The sequence below is a fragment of the Ostrea edulis genome, chromosome 1 (assembly GCF_947568905.1).
Source record: "Ostrea edulis chromosome 1, xbOstEdul1.1, whole genome shotgun sequence".
In the NCBI taxonomy this organism is placed as follows: domain Eukaryota; kingdom Metazoa; phylum Mollusca; class Bivalvia; order Ostreida; family Ostreidae; genus Ostrea; species Ostrea edulis.
The window spans coordinates 71,333,163-71,360,620 of NC_079164.1; the positions used below are offsets into that span (position 1 = coordinate 71,333,163).

Below are 27,458 nucleotides of genomic sequence, written 5' to 3' on the forward strand. Positions count from 1 at the left end.
TCTGGTATGACTGTCTGTTGGTCTGTCTCTGGTATGACTGTCTGTTGGTCTATCTCTGGTATGACTGTCTGTTGGTCTGTCTCTAATATGACTGTCTGTTGGCCTGTCTCTAGTGTGATTGTCTGTTGACCTGTCTCTGGTATAGCTGTCTGTTGGTCTGTCTCTGGTATGAATGTCTGTTGGTCTGTCTCTGGTATGACTGTCTGTTGGCCTGTCTCTGGTATAGCTGTCTGTAGGCCTGTCTCTAGTGTGGCTGTCTGTTGGTCTGTCTCTGGTATAGCTGTCTGTTGGTCTGTCTCTAGTATGGCTGTCTGTAGCCCTGTCTCTAGTGTGGCTGTCTGTTGGTCTGTCTCTGGTATGGCTGTCTGTTGGTCTGTCTCTGGTATGGCTGGCTGTTTGTCTGTCTCTGGTATGACTGTCTGTTGGTCTGTCTCTGGTATGGCTGTCTGTTGCTCTGTCTCTGGTATGACTGTCTGTTAGTCTGTCTCTGGTGTGGCTGTCTGTTGGTCTGTCTCTGGTATGGCTGTCTGTCTCTTGTGTGGCTGTCTGTTGTTCTGTCTCTGATATGATGGTCTGTTGGTTTGTCTCTGGTGTGACTGTCTGTTGGTCTGTCTCTGGTATGGATGTCTGTTGGTCTATCTCTGGTATGGATGTCTGTTGGTCTATCTCTGGTATGGCTGTCTGTTGGTCTGTCTCTGGTGTGACTATCTGTTGGTCTGTCTCTGGTGTGACTGTCTGTTGGTCTGTCTCTGGTATGGCTGTCTGTTTGTCTGTCTCTGGTGTGGCTGTCTGTTGTTCTGTCTCTGGTGTGGCTGTCTGTTGTTCTGTCTCTGGTATGGCTGTCTGTTGTTCTGTCTTTGGTGTGATTGTCTGTTGGTCGTTCTCTGGTATGGCTGTCTGTTGGTCTGTTTATGGTATGGCTGTCTGTTGGTCTGTCTATGGTATGGTTGTCTGTTGGTCTGTCTCTGGTACGGCTGTCTGTTGGTCTGTCTCTGGTATGACTGTCTGTTGGTCTATCTCTGGTGTGGCTGTCTGTTGGTCTATCTCTTGTATGGCTGTCTGTTGGTCTGCCTATGGTATGGTTGGCTGTTGGTCTGTCTCTGGTATGGCTGTATACAGGAGGGTCTACTGTATTCTTCACCTTCCATGCTTAAAAATGAACTAACTCAAATATTGCAGGTAAATGCTCTTTAGCATGTACTGCACAACACTGAATCAAACGGTATGAGGATATGCATCCTTTGTGAGGTATATAAGGCTTTATTATGGACTTGAAATTTTCTTATATATATGCACGCTAGTTACTGAACAGAAAAGAACACATTTATTAAGTTTACTAGCTTTAATTTCTACGCAAAATTAAGATGTGTCATTCCATCAAATACTGAATTTGCTGCCATGAATAAAATCTACGAGTACATATCACAGCTCTGTTATGTGCATAATCAACAGTCAAATAAAATAATTGCATAGATATACAAAAGACTAATTGGTCACAATGCTCACCTGAGTCACCTTAGACTGAGTCACCCCCCTTATACATTTTTAAAAAATCTTTAATCCTATAAATTTTGACCCCAACCCAGCCACATGGGGTTGTGACTTAAATGAACTTGAATCAAAACAACTTGAGGATGCCTAAGAATCAATACAACTAACATGGCCTCACTGATCTGGAGAAGACTTTTTCCCTTACATGTATATTCGTATATTATGTAACATTTCATCCTTAATGGGCCTTGCCCCCATCCTAACCCAAAGGTCTATGAAAAAAAACAATCTTTTTTTTCAAATTTCTTGTATATACATATATTCTTATGAAAAACTTTGATCCCCTATTTAAACCAACCAAGGCAAATATGAATCTGCAATACGAGGTAATTTTTTAAAGATTTTCTAATATATATTACCATGTAAAAGTTTGATCCAATATTGTGGCCCCACACTATCCCCAGGTGCCATGCTTTGAACAAATTTGAATCTCCACTCATTAAGGAAGCTTTCATTCACATAGGTTTCGTTTTTTTCTGGTCCAGTGGTTCTTGAGAAGATGATTTTGGAATCATGCCACCATATTTTTAATATTTCTTAATCAGCTCCCTTTGAAAAGGGTGCATACCCTTCATTTGAACAATTTTGAAGCCAATTTACCCAAGTATGCTTTATGGTAAGTTTGGTTAAAATTGGCTCTGTGGTTCTGAAGATGTCGAAAATGTGTAGTTTACAGACAAATGGACAGACAGACAACAGGTGATCAGAAAAGCTCACTTGACCTTATAGCTCACATAAGCTAATAAAAAAACAGGTAGCAGCTTTTTAATAAGAGGCCTATGGGTCCTAATAATCACATGAGCATCACACAAAAAGGGATTGTAGATTGTTTGTGCAATAGGTACATATTTTAAACTGTTTTCATGATTAAAATTAATTAAATTTCTTCTGTTTCTCCATGTGCAAAATTATAGCCCGGACAGATATTTCCAATTTTTTTTTCATCGGTGGCCTTGATCTTGACCATGGTTCTGGGTCAAAACAAACTGACTGATCATAAGCAACCTTTGTGCCAAATACGAGCTTCAACTTTCTCCATTATAAAGTCGTAGCCTGAAACAAATATTTCTAACATATTTTCAAGTGACCTTGACTTTTATGGTTATTTGACATAAACCCAAACAAGGTCATAACATACTAACAGATAATGATCAACATTCTTGACTATAAGATGTTAATATCCTCCATTTTAAAGACATGACCCATATAAATGTTTAACAGTCTTTACCAGTGACCTTAGCCTTGACCAAATAGTCATGCCACACACTAAAAAAAATCTTTGTGTCAGGTACAAGTTTTCAATGTCTCTAAAAAAAAAAAAAGGCATTTCTACAGACAACTTAACGACTGGACACAGGTCACGATAGGTTAATCACCAGAGTGACCCATAAAACTAGAAAGACAGTAACTCTGCACCCAGTTTTAAAAAGCAAGAACAAAGAGAGATAACTCAATGTGATCAAAGTAAAACTATTTCCATCTATGCCCCTGACAGACATCATCACAAACCATGCCTATTGTCTCCATTCACTCTTAGACTATATCATTTGAAGTAGGGTAGGTACTCTTAGACTCAGTAAGCATGGCTAGCAATGATGCTGACAGAGAACATCTTAATAGCAATGAATTCAATGCAAATATTAGTTATATATATCATTCTTCACTGCATCTGGGTGAATATTTCCTCTCTATGCAAGAAAATTTCATTCAACTTTCCTTTCTGGGAGTAATTTTCAATTCATATAAAATACTGTATGTGTGGACATATGCAAAATAATTTTCATCTCTGATAAATACTTTTCAAATAAATATTCTTCAATGCTTTCAAATAAATATTCTTCCAATATTTTCAAATAAATACATGTACTGGTATTCCATATTTTCAAATATATTCCTCAATGTTTTCAAATATTCTTCAATGTTTTCTGAATTCACAGAAAAACACTCATACATTAATTGGACCATGTCTTTATATCCAGCTCTTAATGTGAACCAGGTTGGCACAAATCAAACTAGGAGTCCAATGATTGTCTATTTTTAAACATTCTATACATAGCATCACACTCCTCAATCAACTGGTCACAGGTAGATGTCTCAATTGGCAGCTACAAAATAACAAGATGCCCATAGGCCACAATGCTCACCTAAGCAGTTGTATTTCTTTATACAGCTGATGGCGTGAATGCTATCTTGTATCAACATAATAACAAGATGAATGCCTATCTGTTTGATTGGCTACTTGTGGTTCAATCTTGAGAACATTATCATTACAGAATTACTTTCTATCTATATGCTTGTATTCCTTTTGTAAAACTTTAAACCCTTCTTGTGGCTCCATCCAGACCTCAGAGGTCATGGCATGTACATCCTTGAATGTACACTACATGAGGATGCTTGTATAATAAACTGACAAATTACATCCTTACGGTTCTTGAGAACAAGATTTTCAAAGAATTTTACTATATATTTGTATGAAAAACTTCAAAGCTTCCTGTGATATAGTGTATCCTTGTGGTCCTTGAGAAGATTTTCTAAGAATTTTCCTATACAGATCTATTATGTAAAACTATGTGGCCTCAGAGGGATCATGGTTTGAACAAACTTGAGTCTGCATTATACAAGGAAGCTTTGCATTATTTCAGAAGTGTTGTTTTCATGTTGGAAGGTATGTTATGAGATGATATACCTTGGGCCTGATCTTCACATTGGCATATTGATCTTCACAACTGTTAGCACTCAATGAAATCTATGCCAAAGTAATGAGATCTGGAGTATATTATCTCAGATTTTCAAAAACTGAAACACATTTCTTATATCTACATTTTAATGATAAACATGTATTGTACTATTTAGTTTAAGTGTGTTCATAAGATATTAAATTTCAGTTTCAGTTAGTAAGACTGTTGGGGAGGGGGGGGGGGGGGGGGGGGGGGGAATGAATGAAATCGAATAGGTTTAGTTTTTCCTACTTCAGTGGATCTTTTAATATTTTCACTTTATCCCCCCCCCCCCTTTTCAAAAGTCTTTTATTTAGATTTTCTAAACACACCATTCTATTTTTTACGTATTCTTATCACTTCACATTGCATCTGAGTCTCCTTTACACAACGATGCATTGTGGTTTAATTGAAATTGGCGCAGTGGTTCTTGTGAAGATGATGTACAAAATGTGAAAAGTTTATAGAAGACAAACTACAGACAAACTTTGATCACAAGAGTTCACTTGAGCTTTCATTTTAGGTGAGCTAATAAAATGCCCTTCATTATGAAGCTATACAGCTTCAAAATATCAGTTATATTTATCCAAGTCTAATCAGGATGTACATATAAGGGAATGAATTTCAAATTCATAACCAGGGTTAGATTATGGACAGTAATGGAGGGATACATATTAAATTATTCTATTCTCCTCCTGATTCTTGATCTTGCTCATGTCCCCTGTCAAACATTCTCTCCTGTCACTCAATTTTCCTCCCCCTCTCACAAGCTCCAGATAACCATAACATTTATATAGAATGGACATAAAAACCGTGAATTTAACAAGGTGAATTTAAAATGGTAAAATATCCACAGCAGAGTAGCCGCTATGTGCACCTCCCCTCCCATTTTGTGTTTCCTTGTCCTCAACTATCCTTGGTTACATGGTCTGTATAACACATACCTTTCTCGATGACACGTATCTTTTCCCAAAGAATGAGGTGTTGCTCTCATATCTAGATTTTGGGTCCAGCTCTTTAGGGTTTTGTTTTGACAACCAAACCTGAAGAGAAATAATTAAAGTAAGAAGTAACAAGATGTACTGTGAGCAATGCTCACTAAGAATACCCCCCGCTTACCCCAATCTCCTAAAGGGTGTTGTTAATAGGTATAAATTACCTCTTTCCTGAGTGTAAAAATATTGTATGCCTTTGTAGAAGAAAATGGAAGATATAGTCCGAACACAAATTCATGGCATAAACCTATAATTTTGACCTTGAAATCAAAGGTCAAGGTCATAAAGAGGTCATGAATGTTCATGACACATAGTCTCATGGTGATACACCCATGTCTTATGGTGTGACTATGTCAAAACCCTATAATCAATTTTGACCTTGAGGTCAAAGTTCAAGGTCATATAGAGGTCATGAAGGTACTTGACACATCGTCTCATGGTGATACACTCACATGTCAAATATGATATGCCTATGTCAAAGAACAAAGAAGTCATGGCCCTGACACGAATCCATTGTAAAAACCTTTTAATTTTTACCTTGAGGTCAAGGTCATATGGAGGTCATGAAGGTACATGACACATCGTCTCATGGTGATACACTCATGTGTCAAATATGGTATGCCTATGTCAAAGAACAAAGATGTTATGACCCAGACACGAGTCCATTGTAAAAAAAACCTCTAATTTTGACCTTGATGTCAAGGTCATATAGAGGTCATGAAGGTATTCAACACATCATCTCATGGTGATCTACCTGTGTGCCAAATATGGTATGCCTAAGTCAAAGAACAAAGAAGTTATGGCCCGGACACGAATCTGCACAGACAGACGGACGGACAGACAGACAGACAGAGTGATTCCTATATACCCCCCAGAACTTCGTTTGGGGGATATAATAATGAATTAGTCTACACATGATTTAATATGCTATATGGAAACCTTCATACACTCTATATGTAGAAGCAGAAGGACCCGTTTTACCTGCCCAGAAAGTAAACAGCATACAATTCTTGATGATGAGTGTATCTATTTGCTTCCTACATGAATTTCTGAGATACTATTGCAGTCTTTATCCAATCATAGGATTATAATAACTGGAGTCTGCCAAATTGTCTAGTCACACGCAAAAAAAAAAGGAAGAATACCGGTAATGATAACAAATAATCATGGCTATTTGATATGGCCTAATATGTTGGCTGTTCTGACTATAATCATATCCAAGTCATCTAAATTGGGTAGATCAAGTTACATTGGAGTCTAAAACTGAAGTACTGTACAAATGAAGAGATTTCTACATGGATACATATCAAATATCCATTGTAGCATCAGTAACATGAAGACAATTACAAAACAGCTGATTACACCAAACCTTTAACTAAAACAAATGGCCCATGGGCTGCTTTGTACATCAGGTCATTTTATTTAATGTTTCTTAAAGTAGCGGTCAATCTAAGAATTCTGCAATATTTAAATCCCCAAGTTGACCTGACCCAAGGGGCCAACACTTGAACAAATTTGAATCCACATGGAGATGCTTCCATGCAAGTTTAGTCTTCTAAATGAGTGGTTCTTCAGCAGATTTTCAAAAGCTCCTCATTTTCACAACTTCTTGATTAATTTTGTTGAAAGGAGGAAAGACCCTTCAACAATTCAACAAAACAAATTTATAAACTCTTTACATAAAAACTTTATGTCCAAATTTAAATTTGGTTGAAGCTGGTTTTGGTCATCTTTAGAAAATGAAAGTTTATGCCCAACTACCAGGATCAAGGAGGTGCTCTACATTGTCATAATGGCTGACTTCCTTTTATAACATGGATACAAATACAAGTATCAGCAATATTTGCCAATTCATTTCAAGAATCACCACCTAGCTGAGTAGCTCAGTAGGTTAGCATGTCAACTACTGAACTGTAGATCATGGGTTTCAGTCCACCAGGGGTTTTAAATTTTTTTCAGATTGCTTTCTTCTAAAACTGCATTTTTTAACTGAATCATGTAAATTTGAACATTTTCAATTTCAAAATATTGTTGTACATATCCTTCACTTTTCATCCATATCAAATTTCTCTGGTGTAGCATACCTCCTTAAACTTATGTCACTGGAAAAAAATCTTATTCTACACTACATGAGGATGCTTCCACAAAAATCTGACAATTTCTACCGTTATATTGTTCTTCAGAATTTTTTTTATATGTTTCTTAAATTCCCCTTATTTCTCATATATATATATATATATATATATATACACACACACACACATACATACATACATACATACATACACATACATGTATTGTACAGGCATCTTGAGTATATGATTTTGCCCTACAGGTTATTTTCTCTAAATTTATTTTCAAAAATTTCATGGTATTTGTGTCTATTCTATATAAGAATTATGACTATGCTATATTCACTGTAGTTTTAATTTTTTTTTTCAGTCTTCAGTGGAAAATAGTGAACATTAAACTGCATACAGTTTTTTAATCCCTATTAAAGTCATGCCATGGCCCTGGGGGTCAAAGTGTGAGCAAACCAGAATGTACAATACCTCAGAATGCCTGTCTTTTGATATAAATTGACAAATTGTAGCCTACTGGATAGTGGTTTTTTGATAGGAATTTTTAATAGCATATTCTCATACATTCATTTGCAATCTAGCTTCCAACCGCTAGCATAGCCCAGCAGTTATAGTGTGAACAAATTGAAGGGGAAATTTGAGTACCTAGCTATCAGCAAGAAGGTTGTTGATCTCATGATGCCTATCAATTATACTGTTCAGAGCTTCAATTACACACTGAGTTTTGAATACCTACCAATGATTCTGATCCATTGTATGGACTTAAGTTAAAGTTGGCTACAAAGATTCTCATCTGCAAATAAATAAAAAGAAAATATAAATTAAGTTTAAAATTTCTGACCTTCACCAAATGACCTTGGTATGTCTGTTTATTTAGCAATCTTTGTCATCAGCAGCCTTTATGCCAAGTATTGTAATTTGTAATTTTCGCTATATATATATATATATATATATATATATATATATATATATACATGTATATATTTTAATATATATATATATATATATACACACACTGTGAATCTAATTGAAATTAAATGTTAGATCTGCTTCCATGCATGTGTATACGAGACATTTTACTTTTATCTCTCAATGTGTTGTGCATCTAGTTGCATACAGTATTTTCTAAAATTTCACCAAAAAACTAGTAAATTAAGAATCGGACTAGCATACCCTCATGTAGCAGTCATGCCTAAATTTTTTTACATCATATATACATGTACCCTGTTTACAGTATTGCATCATATCTTCTTCTTTTTTTCTAATCTCTCGTGATTTACTTAACTTCACAAATTTCAAGGTCAATCTGTGAATATTGGTGTAAAAAAAAACATGATTCCTACACATATTAAAAAATTTTGTCACTTAATTATTTCACTCAGGTGGTGAATAAACAAACAGGAGTTAGGTGCTCATGACCATGTGCTCATAATGAACACCTCTGGACATGGGGATTTAGTTGTGCTGCTTCTTAGGGGTGAGATCAAAAGTTCAATGTCTGACAAAAAACTAAATTTACATAGTTTTCACCAAGACCCCCACCCCTTTCAAAGCTAAATATGAATGTTGAAACTAATTGATTAACAAGTAAAAACATACGATTATATTGATAACACTGAATGCATTTTCTACTGTTTATTCACAAATGAAATATCATTTTGTGGTTTTTAAATTTGCTTGTCTTTTTTTCCACTAAAGTGTAATCGATGTTGGATGACGAAAACTTCAGGGAGATTTTATCCCCCCTCCCCCTAACTATTTGAATTTAGATTTTTATCCGACATCAATCTTTTGATCTCGCCCTTTACAAAATCATTAACTTTGGTCACTTTTGTAGAGAAGTATTTCCTAAGTTTGTTAATGATAGCTTTAAATGACAAATCTAAAAGAAACTAACCAATGTCCAGTTTTCTGGAAAGACAGGTATAACAACGAGAATTTCAGTGTAAGGAATACATAAGACTTTTGCTAGGACTTTCAAATTCAGCCAGTTGGGGGGTGGTATTAAAAAGCTACATTGTACATGTATTCATAATGAACCAAATTTACTTCAGTTTATTTTTATTATGTTATTATTCACAAACGTGCATGGGCTGCATCTAGTAAATTGAAAAAAGTTGTAATTCAAAAAAATCAAACACAAGACACACCTTCATTTTTTTTAACATTTCTTTAAATGTGGTTTTGACCATCCTGATTCTGATACTTATTTGCAGCACCAAAGGTTCCTTTAAGCAAGACTACTGCGCACGTTTCCACCAACACAAAACATGATCTTAATTAATTATACCTTGTCAAACTGAATCCTATCAGCACTCGAGTTCTTACTTCTTTGTGTATGCAGACTATTTACTGACATCAGTAGCTAATTCTGTTGACTTTATTTTGATGTATTGGTACAGAAACAACATAAAGGTCTTTGTTTAAAATATCCTTTCATATTACAAGGCAGATGAGACCATATCATACTAGCGGATTTAATCATGTTTTCACTACTGAAATGTAAACTGTACAAGTTCAATCTAACAAGAGCTCCACAAGGCAGGGCACCCCCTAACAATGTAGGCAATTAGTAAATCTATAAGCATGTAGCTAAATACAGATTTATTGAAATATGCAGTCTCTAGAGTGTCTACAAGCTTTTTCTATCAAGCCCTATGACCTTGACCTTATATCTCTTGACCCTAAAATCATTAGATTTCTTCTTTTCGTGATAACAAAGCAAAGTATGAAATCCATCGAGCAAAATATACAGCCCCACTCGCTCATACATGAACAGTCTCATTCCTATATACAGCCTCACTCGCACACGGACAGTCTCATTCCTATATACAGCCTCAATCACACACGAACAGTCTCATTCCTATATACAGCCTCACTCACTCACACACGAACAGTCTCATTCCTATCTACAGCCTCACTCACTCACACACGAACAGTCTCATTCCTATATACAGCCTCACTCACACACGAACAGTCTCATTCCTATATACAGCCTCACTCACACACGAACAGTCTCATTCCTATATACAGCCTCACTCACACACGAACAGTCTCATTCCTATCTACAGCCTCACTCACTCACACACGAACAGTCTCATTCCTATATACAGCCTCACTCACACACGAACAGTCTCATTCCTATATACAGCCTCACTCACACACGAACAGTCTCATTCCTATATACAGCCTCACTCACTCACACACGAACAGTCTCATTCCTATATACAGCCTCACTCACTCACACACGAACAGTCTCATTCCTATATACAGCCTCACTCACACACGAACAGTCTCATTCCTATATACAGCCTCACTCACTCACACACGAACAGTCTCATTCCTATATACAGCCTCACTCACTCACACACGAACGGTCTCATTCCTATATTCCCCTCTCTCAATGAATTGTGAGGCACAATGAATTCTTAATCCATGATAAATTTGCTGCATTTAGTTAAAACTAGAACTGTCCTAATGGGACTAATACCCCCCGAGGGGCATGTAAGAAGATGGGAAATATTTAATGCAAGCACAATGGATATTTTCACATTATCTACAGGGCAATCAATGTGAATGCAGAAGTGTATATTCTACAGTACAGCAGTACATGAAATATTAAAAATATGCTTAATATAAACAATGAATACTATTTCGCACATTTTAGGCTGTATGATTGCAAATCCCTGGTCTACTCTTCTAGTCTTTAGTTTATATTCACTTTGTTAAAGATCATTATGTTATGCCAACTTTACTTTGTCATTGATTTTGTCAGTAAATAAATGACATTAGCTCAAGTATTGGTATTATTGTAATCTTTTCCACTGGTATAACAACTCTAAGTAGCTGCAATAAAGGCAGTTTACTATGAATCCCATTGCCAGGGATAGTTGAGATTATAAATACTATCTGACAAATAAGTATTCAACACACATGAGCCACTTTATGTTTTACCGAGAAGTCACAAGATTGCAGATACAGTATGTGGATGCCAAACCCGAAAATGTCCGTAACTTCCATAACTGTTAAAATATTTCAATGAAAATAGAAGATGCACAACTACATTATATATATAAGATGAGAATAAAGTTTGAATCAAATCTGTTCAACGGTATTAGAATTAAACTCTGGACAAAGTGCACAACCCCCAAAATGAAAAGAAAATATGCGTAACTTCTATAACTGTTAAAAAATTTCAATGAAAATAGGAGCTGCACAACTACATAATATATAGAAGATGTGCATAAAGTTTGAATGAAATATGTCCAGCGGTATTAGAAATAAACTTCGGACAAATTGCGTCTACAGACAAATGGACGGACAGACGGACAAAGTGATTCCAGTATACCCCCCCAAACTTCGTTTGCGGGGGGTATAATTACTGAAGTATAACATGTAAAAGTATTACTTACAAGCAAAAAGAAAGGCAGGAGTATGTACCAAACCCACATTGGAAAGATAGCATTGGTCAGATTGGTCAGCACCAGGCCTGGGCAGCATGCATGGGAGTACACTTTCTGAAGAGTAAAAAAAAGCAATGCACCTTGAAACAGTGTTAATGTAAGCCTGGAACGTTTGGTATAGATTTATTTTATGTAAATTGGGTTAAAATTACAGTAAATCAAAATTTTGTGAATTAACCCTATAGTGGCTAAAAAGACACACTATATATGTGTACTTATTTTAGCGTAGTCAAAATTTGGTGCAACTGGATCTGTAATTGTGATTGAGCTTGTTCTGATTGATTGATTAAATATTGTTTTAGGTCCGTCTCGAAAATATTTCACTCATATGGAGACGTCACCATTGCCGGTGAAGGGCTGCAAAATCTAGGCCTATTCTCTGCGCTGACGGCCTTTGAACACTTGTTCTGTGTTTGATAATGGATACACAAAAATGTTTACAGAAAAGCACAACTATAAATCAAAGCTCTTGCTTCATCACCAAAGGCAATAAAACATGCAATCCCACTAAATTAATTACACCTACATGAAGTATTTTCTAAGACTTTATTTTCAGGAAAAACATTGTTTTGAAAATTCAATTACACCTTTTAAAATTTTATCTATAGCAAAAATCAGTAGATATTCAGTATTTCACAGGGTATATATATAGACAGATTCGAAATTTTTTCACAACTGATGAATCAGTTTTATTACAATATATGTAACAATTCTCACAGAAGATGCTTTAAATACCAAATGAGTAAAATTAACAAACACTGCTCACAAGGGGTCCATAGACCACAACACTCTTTTTAGTTGTTTTGCTCTTATGAAAATATAAAATGTAAAGTTTGTCAAGTGTCAAGTCTGCAACTCTACAGGTCTAGAAAAACTAACAGAAAGAGAAAGGGGGGGAGGGAGGGAAAGAGAGAGAGAGCAAGGGAGAGAGAGAGAAAGAGAGAGAAACCAATAAACAGCATAAAGTGAGGACAATTTTTAACAATTTGACCTGCATTGTGTTTCCTCCTCTTTTTTTTTTATTTTATCATTTTTGAAAATAGGACTGTCATTTATTTTTTATTTTTTATATATAGGGCTTTATAGGGATTTTAATGACTTAGGCTAATTAAAATTAATTGAAATATTATCATCCCCGTGCGCCCCTCGAAAAAGGGCCTGCCCCGATTTTTCTTTATTTTCCCAAAAATTACAATTTCAAACAAACTTGCTTCCCAGTGACATGATTATAGTCACAGAATGTTGGTTTTATATCTTCTACCAAGGATTCTTTCAATGTTAACTTGATTAACACTTTGTGCGATGCCCTTTTGTCATTAATTTTCTTTTCTCGGGAAATGAAGATTAAAACATAAAATCCTCCCATCTGCCCCATATTTTTTCTGACCCCAGATGATAATCTACTAATTAAGTTGAATTGAATTGGCCTTATAGGGAAAATATAGGAACCTTCAAGTTTATTAGAAAATATAGAAATAAATAGGGACTTCACACTGTGATGTGTTGGTGATATATGTTTATTTCTTCCTGCTTTTAAATCAAATGAATCTCATTTTATCAAATACATTTTAGGACATACCTACTTGTATCATGTACTAATGATTAATTCAAACCATGGGCTGAAAAATGTTAAGTTGTTCCATATTGACCACTAGATTCATAAATTTTACTTTTCAGGAGTTTGAATTTTCTTTCCTTGATATAGTTTATATATGATGGAGTAATTTAACCTTTGATGAATTAATCATATTAATCTGGAATGGATTTTGCCATGGAGCACGTCAAATGTTGATTCATCCAGAATACTACATATATTTCTCATAGAATATAATGGAAAATGTCCATAATTTTTTACTTTCTTAAATGGAGATTTGCATAACAATAACGAAATTCTAATATTTATTGAAATCAAAGGGAAAAAATAACATATCTTGGCCAGTTTAAACATTTTGTGGAACTGTGCAAAGAATAAAATGTATATGTATCATAATGAAAGAAAAAAAAATATGATGAGAGTAGTCTTAGAAATTTTGATAAAAGTAAAATGTGACTTCAGAGCAATTACATATATATATATACACTTAATATACAACATTTCATATAAATGAGTCACTGACAAGATTACAATTACCTTAATTTACAATTAAATAATTTCAAGAAATAGGCATCTATCGATATCAGAAAGATGAAATGGCGCAGTTCTACCCTTTCACAAGACCATATAAATCAAGAACTTTCACTGGAATCTCCACATCAGAAAACACAAATTGGATAGGAGGATGCGTGATTGATGCAGCCATGCAGGTGTAATGGGCAGACAAGATTGTCATTATACCTTTGTTAACCATCTCTGCAGATTCTGATTTGCTAATTTATATCAGTTTATAAAAAGTCTGATTTAATACATTTTTCCCCATTATATAATATGGCCTGAAAATGTGAACATGCATGGTGTTCAGTTGAAATTATTTGGTTTGGAAGATTGGCTACAGAAGGTGGTAAGAACTTTTTTCTTAATTTTACACAAACATCTAATTGAAATATTAGGTCAATCTTTTAACTTCTTCATACATGTTGGGTCCTAGATATATCATATAGACAATATATATATATTATACATATTTGGGATACTGTATCCCAAGTGGCAGACTATTACGGCCCAATCCAGATATATCAAAATACACCAATAGGGAAATAATGGCTTTCATTTCAAATCTTCAGAAGCTTTACATTTAGTAACATAGCTGACGTTTAGTAAAGCTTTAGCGCTTTCACCTCAAATCTTCAGAAGCTTTACAATTTGTAACATAGCTATGTTACTAAATGTAAAGCTTCTGAAGATTTGAAATGAAAGCCCTAAAGCTTTACTAAACGTCTTCGTGTATCTTTTATATTTTTTTTACCTATATACATGTACTTTTACCGATCATTGCGAAAAGTAATTTATATATATATATATATATATATATCTTAATATTAACAGTATTATGCATTTGATAATACTTTTCCAATGCATTCATTTTATACAATAAATATCATTATTGAAAGTTGATTGCTACACCAATATTTTATCTAATGACTCATTATAAAGCAATATCTCATGTGGAGTATGATTTCACCATTGAAAAAGTGATGACATAAGCTCTTTTCATAGCTTATTTGTATGAAATTTTTGGTGATTTTTTCTGAATAATAAAAAAGGTGTTTTGTTTGAAAATAAGAGATTCTAAAATCTTAATTTTCCTGCAACTTGATGCACGACATAAATATCTAATTAAACATGCCTCAAAGACTCAGATAGACAATCTAATTTTTTAAATAAAAATATATCTATGATAATTAAATATAAGGCTAAAATCTTCCAAAAATTATACATGTGTCTACTGAAAAAAATATATATTATACTAAGATATCGAAATGAAAAGACCAAATTTCAGAAATATTGCTATATAGGCCTATTCTTTAAACCTAAACCAAACCTGAGCAAAAAGTACTGATCCTGAGCAAAATTGATAGAAAACACTAAATACTCAAATTGCTGCTTATTAAAATTGCATCACTTTAATGTCATGAAAGTCCTTATTTCCATAAGTGTCAATCTGTGAAACTATATTGGTCATGGTCAGTCCTTTATGAAATATTTAGTCTTTGTTTTACAATTCTTTTTTAGTTTTATGGGACAAGAAAAAGCTGTAATGATATACAATGTTTTCTAAACTCCTATACATGCTATTATCAAACTTTATCTGTATACTTTCCAAATTTTATGATGCAATGTTACGGGATTAAAATTCTTTTCTAGGTAATCTATGTGATTAACTATCAAAACATATCTCTGATCAATTTTTTTTTTTTTTTGGTTGGAAATGTTTTCATCATACTAAGATGTGTTTGTAATAAAAGATTTTAAGTTTTGTTCTCAATTTCTAAAATACTGATATACTTGGGGTATTTTTAAAAATAAATTCTCTATAAGATTTGGATCAATTACAATTAATTTTTCAATAAGATGCCAGATATATACTTTGTGAAGATTAAAATACAAACTGTACTTAATTAAGAACGGTAGTATTAATCACCAATGTTGTGTACCATGCCATACTATTGTTTACCTGTAGTGTACTTTAATTGTATATGTTTATGCCATTAGACATATATGGTTGGGGCAATAAAGAATAATAATTCTCTGCATATGGTAGCAATTAAACTAATAATAATACTTCTTTGAAAATTCAGTGTTTCAGAATTTATAAATTTTATTATTGATTTTTCATAAATGTGAGGTAAGGTGGATATATTTTGTACACAGAAAAATAAAGGAATAAATTATGTATAGGCAGTTTAAAATATGAAGGGACATAATCAATCAAGACAATAATGATCGATATAAAGCATCAAATTGGCTGCTAAAATTTTAAGCATTCTAACTTATTTCAAAGGAAACAATCAGGAATTTTAATACAACATCTTTTATTTTACAATAGAAATAAATTTAACTACTTGTTTTATAAACAAGAGTTACCAGAAGACATCATACATGTAGTTTGCAAGGACATGTGACTTTACTTCCCTGTTTCCCTTGGTTCAAAAGATATAGCCAAGGTTAAAGTTTTTGAAAAGTATGTCAAAGTCCAAACTCAATCATTATTAGGTCACAAGTCTTAGTATCAAATGAAAGGCCTGAGGAATTAATACGTGAAATATCAAAGACCTATCCCCCTTGGGTAAAAAGAAACATAGCCAAGGTTATAGTTTTCCCCTTAAAATGTGATGCCAATGCTGACACTGGGGTCATGACAATAACTCTCAAGACATTCATCCTGATGAGCTAAACAAAAGGCCCATGAGCCACATTGCTCACCATAGTCACCTTGGCCCATATTTAAAGATTTTTCCTATATACTAACATGTAAAACTTTTATCCCTATTATGGCCCCAACCTTTCCCAAGGGGACATGATTTTAACAGACTTGAATCTGCACTATGTCAGGAAGCATTTATGTAAACCTCAGCTCTTTTATGTAAATGTAAACTTTTCTGGCCCAGTGATTCTTCATCAGAAGATTTTTGCCTATATATTTGTATGTAAAACTTTGATCCCCTATTGTGGCCCCATCCTAACCCTGGGGGGTCATGATTTTGTCAAACTTGAATCTGCACTATGTCAGGTAGCTTTCATGTAAATTTCAGCTCTTCTGGCCCAGTGGTTCTTGGGAAGAAGATTTTTAAATGACCCTATTCTATTTTTGCATATTTTGCGAATTTCTCCCCTTTGAAAGGACATGGCCCTTCATTTGAACAAACCTGAAAGCCCTTCACTCAATGATGCTTTTTTGCCAAGTTTGGTTGAAATTGGTCCAGTGGTTCTGGAGAAAAATTTGAAAATGTAATAAGTTTACAGACAGACAGACAGACGGACAACAGGCAATTAGAAAATCTCACTTGAGCTTTCAGCTCAGGTGAGCTAAAAAGCATTGATATTAACTATCATTCATGTAGGAACACTTTTGTGGTTTCCAAAAATTATAAATGTATGAAATATCATTCAAATTTGTAAATACACTAATGATACCATGGATCTTTGTCAAATGATGATTACAGTTGTCTTTTTTTTTTCTTTTTTTTTTTTTTTAGATTTGGTCCAATTTGCATGACTTGGTTTTTGAACATGTGTGTGTGTGTGTTTTGTGAGTGTATGTGCACATGTAGCTACATGTATGGCCCATTCAAAACAAATAACATCATTTTATAAATTCATTTATTTCATTTATACCTGGAAACTCGTAACTACTTGCTTTTATATCTTATACACTGCCATTCCAGGAATACTTCTTGCAAAAACTTAGTATAAAATTGTAAATCAATAATATATAATTAATAATGTATAAAAATGAACCGTGTTAAAAACAGCAATTAAATATATTTAAATATTTTTTACAATCTTTTATTCAAAACTTTTATACATGCTATTAAGGAATTATTCAACCAAACAAAAATTAATTCCTCATTTCTCCATACGCACTTTCTAACACAATCTGAAATAGACCAGCTGCTCCTATAAATTCTAGATTATTCATTTGTGTTTCAGTCATGTAAAAATCAATATACGTCACATACTCATAACTACACTGATCCACACAAATGAAAATTAGGAATTTGCACATGGGATTGCCAATAATTGTTAGCTATATGTTGCCCATAATTTAATCAAAAAACAAAAAAAATGTTTTATGTTACCGTCTTTTTAAAGATGTCAGACATGATTACTTATTAGATTTGCTACTGACTGTCTACAGAAATTCGTCAGGTTGTTAAAGTTCATAGAAGACGAGGTGAAGCCGAGCCTTCGTTGGGCTTTAACAACCTGACAGATTTCTATAAACAGTCAGTTACAAACCTCTAATGTTTTGTTTTGTTGAGGAGCAATATGTTTAATATGTAAATATGTATAAGATAGAAATACAATTAATAAAAAGTTCCACACACATGTTGCTGTCCAAATTCTGCTACTAAGAGTTTAAAGAAATTTTTATGGCAATCAAGTGAGGCGTTTTATCCAATGACAGGACGTTATTCCAATTCAGGGCAACACAAACATACTCCGAGGTATAAGTCAACATAAGAAAATGGCCCCTTTTCATTACAGATCATAACAAAAATATACAAAAACTGGTTCAAATGACAAAATATTTCAAGAAATTGCTATTTTATGAATATATATAAAATGTGGATATCAGGGAAATTATTGAATATGACACACCAACATAAGAGTTATTGCCCTTGACAACATATTTTTAATGCAAATAATTGGTTATCTACAGAAAATATCAACCTTTTCAATATCAGATAGTTTACCAGATTTTTTATTATACCTGTGAAAAAAATTCCCCCAAAAACATATTTCTATCATGCACAAAGTTTAATTAGATAAAGATTTTGCAAAATCCTACGATGTCACATGAGAGTGCAAAGAAAGGAGTTGTAATCACAAAAAGATCAATGTGATTCAATGCAGAACTAAATAAATAATTTCTGTAAGGAATTATGTACCGATTGAATGGGGCCTCATAATAATCAGAGACAGTAGATATATCTATTAAGAAGATTCGTTCGTACTACAAGTACTGTTTAAAGTGTCAGTGCTGTTTAAAACTGGTACAACTATGAAATCACTAGCATTTTCTTCCTATTTGAAATTTTCTCACATTAAATTTGCCAGAGACCACATTTTTATGTTAGCAAAATGGTGCAAATACATGTAATATAGTTTACTTTGAAAAAAAGAACATTGTCCCCCCCCCCCTTTTTTTTTTAAAATAAACAAACCTGTGCCTTGCTATTTTGTGCTCACTGTGCCAAGTTGGCTATGTGAAGCGCTTTAGATATTTTATATTGATTAGGGCACTGCATAAAATTTAGTATTGTATTGTACGTAGCAAAATAGAAATATCTTTGAGGTATTACCAAAGTTTCTGAAACAGCAATATACTGAAAACCCTAGGCATTTATAATGTGATGGGAACACGGGACATATGATGTGGATAAAGAAATTGTCATATTTTTGCAACCACCCATGCACTAGAGGGTCCTGGTTGTACAGACTTTACGGAAGCTTTCATGCAGAATTTTGGTTTCATTGATTCAGTGATTCTTAAGAGTAAGATTTTTACATACACACCATACCTTCACTATTTCTTGTATTCTGCCTTTAGAAGGCATGATCCTTCATTTGAGCAAGCATGAATCCCCTTTACCCAAGAATGCTTTGTGTCAAGTTTGGTTGATAATGGTCCTGTGGTTCTTGAGAAGATGAAAATGTGAAAAGTTCACACCAAAAACATAGATAGATGTCAACTAAAACTTGATCAGAAAAGCAAACCTAAGCTTTTGGTTCAGGTGATCTAAAAACTCTAGAAGAAAATGGGTCAAACTGACATATAAACTGAGAGAACTGGATTTGCTTTAATGAACCTAGTGTGAAATATCAGGTAATTGTAAATACTGCACCTGTGTATTTAGTCTGTCATTCAGTGCCACACTCATTACATCTATTCCAAACTTTGATGAACCATAAGGATCATGTCTGCAAAACATTATATATTTGAAATGGAAAAATCATGAAATCATTGATAAATCTATGTTGTGAAATATATTGTACATGTATCTAAAATCTCTATAAAACTACTGTCATGCACACAGAATGTTCTAAATGCCACTTTCCTGGTCATCAAAGACTATTGTGTGTTGCCTGTAGTGGCATCATTAGTCGTGGTATATACATGTACAGTAAAACACAGTTATAGCGAACCTCCAGGACCAGCAAAAAAATTTGATCATTATAACCAAACTTCATTATATCCAATAAAATGTTCATTATTTTCCTCTCATAGGGGAATAAATATCACTTCAAAATAAATATGACTTCGTTATAAACATATTTGTTATAAACATGTTTTACTGTATTAAATGATCCGCACACAAATATCAAGTCCAATCTCTTACAGTAATACAGTTCTAAGGTGTGATAGACAGACAGACATATGATGTGCAAAGTAAACCTTAAATGTTGCAATGCTTTGCAGATGACACAAAACATTAAGACAAACATGTAACTACAGTGGATTTCAAATTACTGTGTTAGCATGAAGCAATGAATTGCTCACACTAGTTACTAAAAAACAACCCATCTATATTTGTGACAAGGGGTGCAGTAGAAAACTCTTGATGATTACTCATTGTAGTATCATACATAAAGTATGCAGAGGAATTATAACAGCTGATCACAGCTGACACCTCAATACACACACAGTGGACTTAATGTATGATGTCACAATCACTCATCAATTTTTTCAAAATCTTTATTGATACGCAGTATTAAGTCTTCCCCGGAAGACATGTGTCGCCTGCTAGTTCATTCTATATGTAATATATCACGTATAATGTTGAAAAAGTAAATTATTCAAATGGTTTTTGTCACTTTAATACTTCTTTTAAAGGTTTTGAGAATTACTAAACATTCTTTAACGATAACTTTTTGCTGTAAAAAATTCTAAGTCCCGGCAAACAGGAAGTTGATAAGCGACAGATTCAAAAATGTCTTACACAATACAGTTGGCCACACTGATGCTCTGTGCCAAATATCAGGGAGTTGCCCCATGTGGTTCTTGAGAAAAGTGTGACAGAAATTTTTTTGCTGTAAAAAATTCTAAGTCCCGGCAAACAGGAAGTTGATAAGCGACAGATTTGAAAATGTCTTTCACAATACAGTTGGCCACACTGATGCTCTGTGCCAAATATCAGGGAGTTGCCCCATGTGGTTCTTGAGAAAAGTGTGACAGAAATTTTTTTGCTGTAAAAAATTCTAAGTCCCGGCAAACAGGAAGTTGATAAGCGACAGATTCGAAAATGTCTTACACAATACAGTTGGCCACACTGATGCTCTGTGCCAAATATCGGGGAGTTGCCCCATGTGGTTCTTGAGAAAACTGTGACAGAAATTTTTTGTGACGACGACGACGCCAGACGACGATGCAGGACGACGGATAGTGATCCCTATATGTCGCCACTGCGTGTAACGCAGGCGACACAATAAAACAATACCAAGACTGCAGCCCCACCTTTGTGAACAGTGTAACAAGAGACTCACATGAAACCAAACATGCAGTAAACAAGCATAAAACACTTCAAACTGTTATATAATGAAGAATGGGTGTACCAAGGACTAGCAACAATGATGTGGTTTTTACAGTTTTGCTTGGGTTTGAATGTTCAGATGAAAGACAGATACTCTGAGCATCGAACTAGGCAATAGTGTGAATAACACTTCATCAACTCCTCTATCATGGAAACAGCATTTTAGCAGATGGTACTCTTTTTTTTAAATTCAAGATGACAGGGTTGACATATGTAACAGGGAGGAGGTACAGTGACAATTTCAACAAATATTTCAAATAAGGACCAGAATATTTTGTTAAAGATGTTACCAGCCAAACAACATCAGAATGCAAAAACTGAAGATCTTCAACCAGAAGATGAACTCCATTCTTGAAAGTCAAATCATGATCAAAACCAGTACATATATTTTGTCTTATAGAGGTGTCACTGTATGGAAGATCAAAGCCATTGATATTTGTCCAGGATGACACAAACAAAGATAAAGTCTGTCTTTGAACCCACAAAAATCTGGCTATCCATATCATATACCTTTTCAATTTATTCTCATTGTCTCATTGTCATTGACAAAAATTAAGTGAAGTGTATAGGGCAGCTGAATTATGGATGTTATGTCCTAATAAGTAGACACATCTCTATGCATACAATATTTTTCATTTCCTGTGGATTTACAGTAAGTGTGAACGAGACATATCGGCAAGTACATGACGTGCTTCAGATAGTTCATTTGGAAAGTCCCCGAGTGATTTTAAAGAGCGCTTTTGATAGGTCGGTTAAATTATAGGTAGGCGGTCCCAAGTATTTGGCATTATATTATCTCGTGCCTAACAAGTGTAAGTTTCACTATTTGATTTCAGTGTAAATTGCACCGTACGTAGCGTGAGATTCATAAGATGTCTTATAAAAGATACAAGATATCTCGTAAACTTTAGAAGATATAACTTATCAGATATTTTATAAATTTTATCTTTTAAACAGGAATAACCGTGTTATACTTATAATCCATCGCAGTATCAATAGGTATGGGAGGGGGAATACAGGGTGAAAAAGGCGAGCTCCGATATGTAAAGAAAAGGCAGGATAGCAATATCCCAGAATTCAAATAGTGCTAAATATTGAAAAGAAAAGAAAAAGACAGGATCGAAAATGCTGCGGGAAAAGGCAGGATCCGCAGTTGCCTCTATATCCCAATAAAAATTGAAAGGTTACTCCCTTAAATTCCTGTAGATACTTGTCAGTTTTAAGTGATCAGAAATTTCAGTACATGTTTCTATAGGCGATTTTGTCCGTTTAAGAACAATGCTTTTGTTTTGTTGCCTCTTTCACATTCGCAGTTTCCTATCGTTATTTTAAAATAAATCTCTCAGAGGATATTTTCGAAATCTTGCAAAGCATTGGAAAAGATCATGTCGGAAAAATTTCTAAATTCAAATAGTTAGGGGGAAGAGGGGGTAAAAACTCGTAAGTTTCTGTCATCCGACATCGATTACACGTTAGTGGGAAAAAAAGACAACTGACTTTAAAACCACATAATAATACATTTTAATAAACATTTAATAGTTTCAATGTACACTTTCATTTGTTTTACTTGTTAATCGATTAGTTTCAACATACTTCATATTTAGTTTTGTATTGGGGGGGGGGGGGGGGGGGGGTCTTGGTGAGAACTATGCGAACTCAGTTTTCTCTAACATTGAACATTTGATCTCGCCCCTAAAATAATTTGTCAGATTAAGTAATAAGATCAATAGATATTCTACTTCGAGAAAACATTTATTTTCAACACATGGCATGCTTTGATGTCTTTTACTGTTATATATACCCACATTTTCGTAACAAATTCGGAAGTAACCATCGCTAGATACTGTTAATTGAATGAACAACGGCAAGTTCTGTGAATTCTAGCAAAAACTAAATTCTCCAAACCACCCCTCTCCTGTACATGTAACACATTATTAAAGAATATAGAAATTCAGCATTTCGTTAGCATTCTATAACGTCATAATAAACCACAGCAAAGGTCGATTGTTAATGTTGCGATACTGGCGTACCTTTGAACCTATATCACTGGTCCACCCTAACTGTATGTCCATAGGAGTTTGAAATTTTATCAATAAAGTTAATAAAATGTACTTGATTGACCAAGCCTTGAGCTATGGTCAATCAAGTACATTTTATTAACTTTATTGATAAAATTTCAAGTTCCTATGGTATGTCCATGATTGCGATTACCCGTTGTACGAACGCGACACTCGCTTCATCAATATATATATATATAAAGTCTCTTTTTTTGGAAGTAAAATACAGAAAAAACTCTAAACACTTTGTTGAAATATTTCGACTGTGTTACCGGTCTTCTTCACGAAAACACGACTGAAGAAGACCGGTAACCCGGTCGAAATATTTCAACAAAGCGTTTAGAGTTTCTCTCTCTCTCTCTCGCTTTCTCTCTCTCTCTCTATATATATATATATAACTGACTCGGCCTAAATTGCAATAAAATCAGTAGCAAAGAAATTTTCAACACTTCGTTCGTGTTCAGACCACAGGGGCTCGTCACGAATTGACCCTCTCTATTCTATATTTACATTTATTTGTAAATATAGAATAGACGATGTCAAATTTTAAAAAGACAAATATTTCGTGACGAGTCCCTGTGTTCAGACGAAATATGCTTCTCTTGGATTTTCTTTGCAGTTTCTTGAAAGTAATTTCCCTAAAAATTTCTCGCAGTTCTACAAATTAAAGACACCTTTGGTACATTGTCAGGGGTACAACTATTTCTTCTTAATAAATTTTGTCTGATTTCTCTATTAATATACACTTGATTTCTTTTTAATTTCATACTCGATTAACAAAAGTACATCCGGTGAGCATTGCCGGTGTGAGCTTCATTGGCGACATTTTCGGTGCAAGAGTTCCCATGATTGACAATTTTATAACGTGGCCTTTGCGACGCCTAATTTCTTACTGATTTTACCATAAAATAAACTCTCGGCATGTAATTTTAAATCAACGTCATTGTTTTAGTTGGTATTGGTTTTCCCTTTTCGCAGTCTCTTCCATCGTGCTAAAAGATTATGTAATGACACGCCAGTGTAAAGACACGTGTGACCATCTAAAATTATTTTTATTCCCGCCCCTTTAAATATTGGTCCAATCGCAGTGATTGTTCTTTCCTTGATGCGTCAACATTGACAGATTTGTTTTGAAACCAATTATCCGAGACCTCGAATGAACTTGAGAAGCTGAGTCGTTCACACTTACTGTAAATTCACAGTAAACAACACACATAACTATATATGTATAGTATTACCCTTTCTTGTGTTGAATATCGCTGATGTTAAACGAAGACTTTATACTGGCTCTGGATGAGGTCCATATCACTTGTGATGGAGAATCATGGCCAAGAAGAGATTCAAGCTCCCGGACCTGAGGAGTAATTAATTCTACATGAATTTAAAAGGTAAATTGTGTTTGTGTGTGTGTGTGTGTGTGTGTGTATATATATATAATATACTTATATGTATGTGTATATATATATATATATATATATATATATATATATATATATATATATATACATACCCATGTGTGTGTGTATATATATATATATATATACATACACATGTATATATATATATATATATATATATATATATATATATATATATACACATATACATACATGTATGAGTTTTAAATAACCAACAGTGTCGTGGCCTTTTCAGTGCTTTTATATATATATATATATATAATATACTTATAATCACACAGAGATAAAGACTCATACATCATAAAGGAAATTCCTAGTGAATCAATGAACTCCTGGTGTGGCCCTGCCCAAACCCAGGGAACATACTTTGAACAAATTATGAAACCACACTACATGAAGATGCCTGCATATTAAATCAATGAGATGTATCCTTGTTCTTTAGAGGAGAGGCAAAGCAATATTCCTATAGGCCTTTCCGAAAACGTGAGTTATCTCTCTTTGTATTCTTACATTTAGTGTGATTATGACAACTTCCGGGTAGTAACACAGTCAAACTGCGCATATATTATATATATAGTTATATTAGTATGGGCGCTGTTCAAAATCGAGAACAGTTGAAATCATTTGTACGAGAGAGTAAGAAAATGTTAATGGGAAAAAAAAGAGAAGAATTTCTTGATCGAGTCGGGAGTGATTTTCGGGGGGAGGGGGGATTTTAAAAATTAAATTGGAAATCACCCAGACATTCATTTGTTTACATATGTCTCCAATAACGACTGACATAATTATTTTGTAGGCAATTTTTTTTCATTATAGATATTTAAAACGTCGAGTGCCTGTGGTGAGAAGATCTTGCATACATGTAAAATGCCCCCCCCCCCCCCCCCTTTTCAAAATAAAAAAATCAATTAAATTAGGAAATCAACGCTTTCATTGTTTTATCAGGGCTAAATTTATACCACCACCAATCGACTCTTTCAAAAATAAACCGGATTGCAATCATTGGGTAACTTTCTCCAAAGTACCTGGACGTGAAAATCATTTTGTACACTGCAGCATGAAGCTAGGATTGTTAATATCAACTGATATGTTTGAAATGCAGTAAAATAGGTAACTAAATAATATTTTTTATCAATTTTGTTGAAAATTGCTAGACTGATATAAATTATTTTTCATAGACCTGTGTGATCCCGGAAGGGGGGGGGCATATTCTCAAATGTACTCTCTGGGGGATAGGTAAGTTTACACCCACCCCCCCCCCCCCCTAATACAATGCTTTTGACGTCTCTGTATCTTCCCTCTTTTATTCGTTTTAGCCCCCTTAAAATCTACTTGATTATGTATAGGCACGTATCGTGTCATAAAAGAAATTGCAATGACAGATTTAGACACCCCCTTTCGCCACAAATTTACAAAATAATTTGAGTAAAACTCCAAATATTTTACTCAAAATGGCTGTATTTACAGGTACATACTCTTGCCAACTATAAATTCAGGGTGTTCAATTATACGTTATCTTATTTTCAAAGCATTGCATGTCTAAATATCAGTTTAAAGATGGTTTGTGACGACGAATTTCTTTATGGTTATACTTGTATTTGAAACTGTATAAAATTTGTGGGCAGACAGCTGGAAATCTGTCAGTGGCCTCTGTTTCCTTTACAAGTAGGCCTACAGGCTGGGTTAAATTTTACTCACCAATCGAAGGAGATGAACATTTTCAGAATCCAGATGTGTCAGTCCGACATACCTAGACGTACATCGTGGCATAACTTTCATCGCTGAATGTACATGTACTACATTGATATTGAACAAGTAACTTCTGATATTTTATTATAAATCTGACTGTATTAAAACACGGGCTAAAGATCCTGAGGAAATGTATGCAATATATGATATATACTAATTTCAGTTATAAAACACGTGAAATCCTGGGAAATGGGGGGGGGGGGGGTAGTTAGAATAATCTTACTGCGTCTCGGGACAGACCCGTTGTAGGAAATTACATCAGTTTAACGATAGAACATCCTATCGGAGAGGGGGGGGTGTCCTCCTCTACTTACAACATTAATTTTCTATTATTTTTACAGGCAAAGTTGGTTATTTTCACGTGTATGAAGTAAACCTATGCATTGAGATCTTTTATTAACGTTAACATATTTGTTGGCGTGATTGCTGTAAAATTATACAGCAATATATATGCGGCCTTCTGCACTGTTGATAATGACGCTTCTCGAATATACTACCCGGAAGTCTTAACCTACTGTTACGCAAGCGTACTACGTTCCGGATCAAGGAAAGATAACTCATGTTTTCGGATTGGCCTATAGAAGAGAGAAGATTTTATCCCCACTCTATTTTCACTATTTCCCCTTGAAAACTAGTGTGACCCTTTATTTGAACAAACTTTTCATCTACTTTGTGCCAAGATTGATTGAAATTGACCAAGTCAGATGAAGATGTCAAAAATGTGAAAAGTTAAC

General features: G+C 34.3%; 1 protein-coding gene across 3 annotated transcripts in view; it reads right to left on the reverse strand.

Moving 5' to 3' along the window:
* The window catches only part of LOC125683102 (3-keto-steroid reductase/17-beta-hydroxysteroid dehydrogenase 7-like), a 70,485-nt gene that overhangs the window by 20,406 nt on the left and 22,621 nt on the right, over positions 1–27,458 (reverse strand). For 2 of the 3 annotated variants that reach the window (XM_048923913.2, XM_056159196.1), the window contains 6 exons: positions 24,796–24,911; positions 19,815–19,890; positions 11,757–11,861; positions 8,081–8,137; positions 5,213–5,311; positions 1,324–3,656 (listed from right to left, as the gene is read on the reverse strand). In XM_048923913.2, the coding sequence (XP_048779870.1) occupies positions 3,564–3,656; positions 5,213–5,311; positions 8,081–8,137; positions 11,757–11,861; positions 19,815–19,890; positions 24,796–24,911 (546 nt within the window). In that variant the 3' untranslated portion in view covers positions 1,324–3,563. Of the gene's footprint in view, positions 1–1,323; positions 3,657–5,212; positions 5,312–8,080; positions 8,138–11,756; positions 11,862–19,814; positions 19,891–24,795; positions 24,912–27,458 lie in introns of those variants that run through there. The other variant, XM_056159205.1, reaches the window with a different exon arrangement.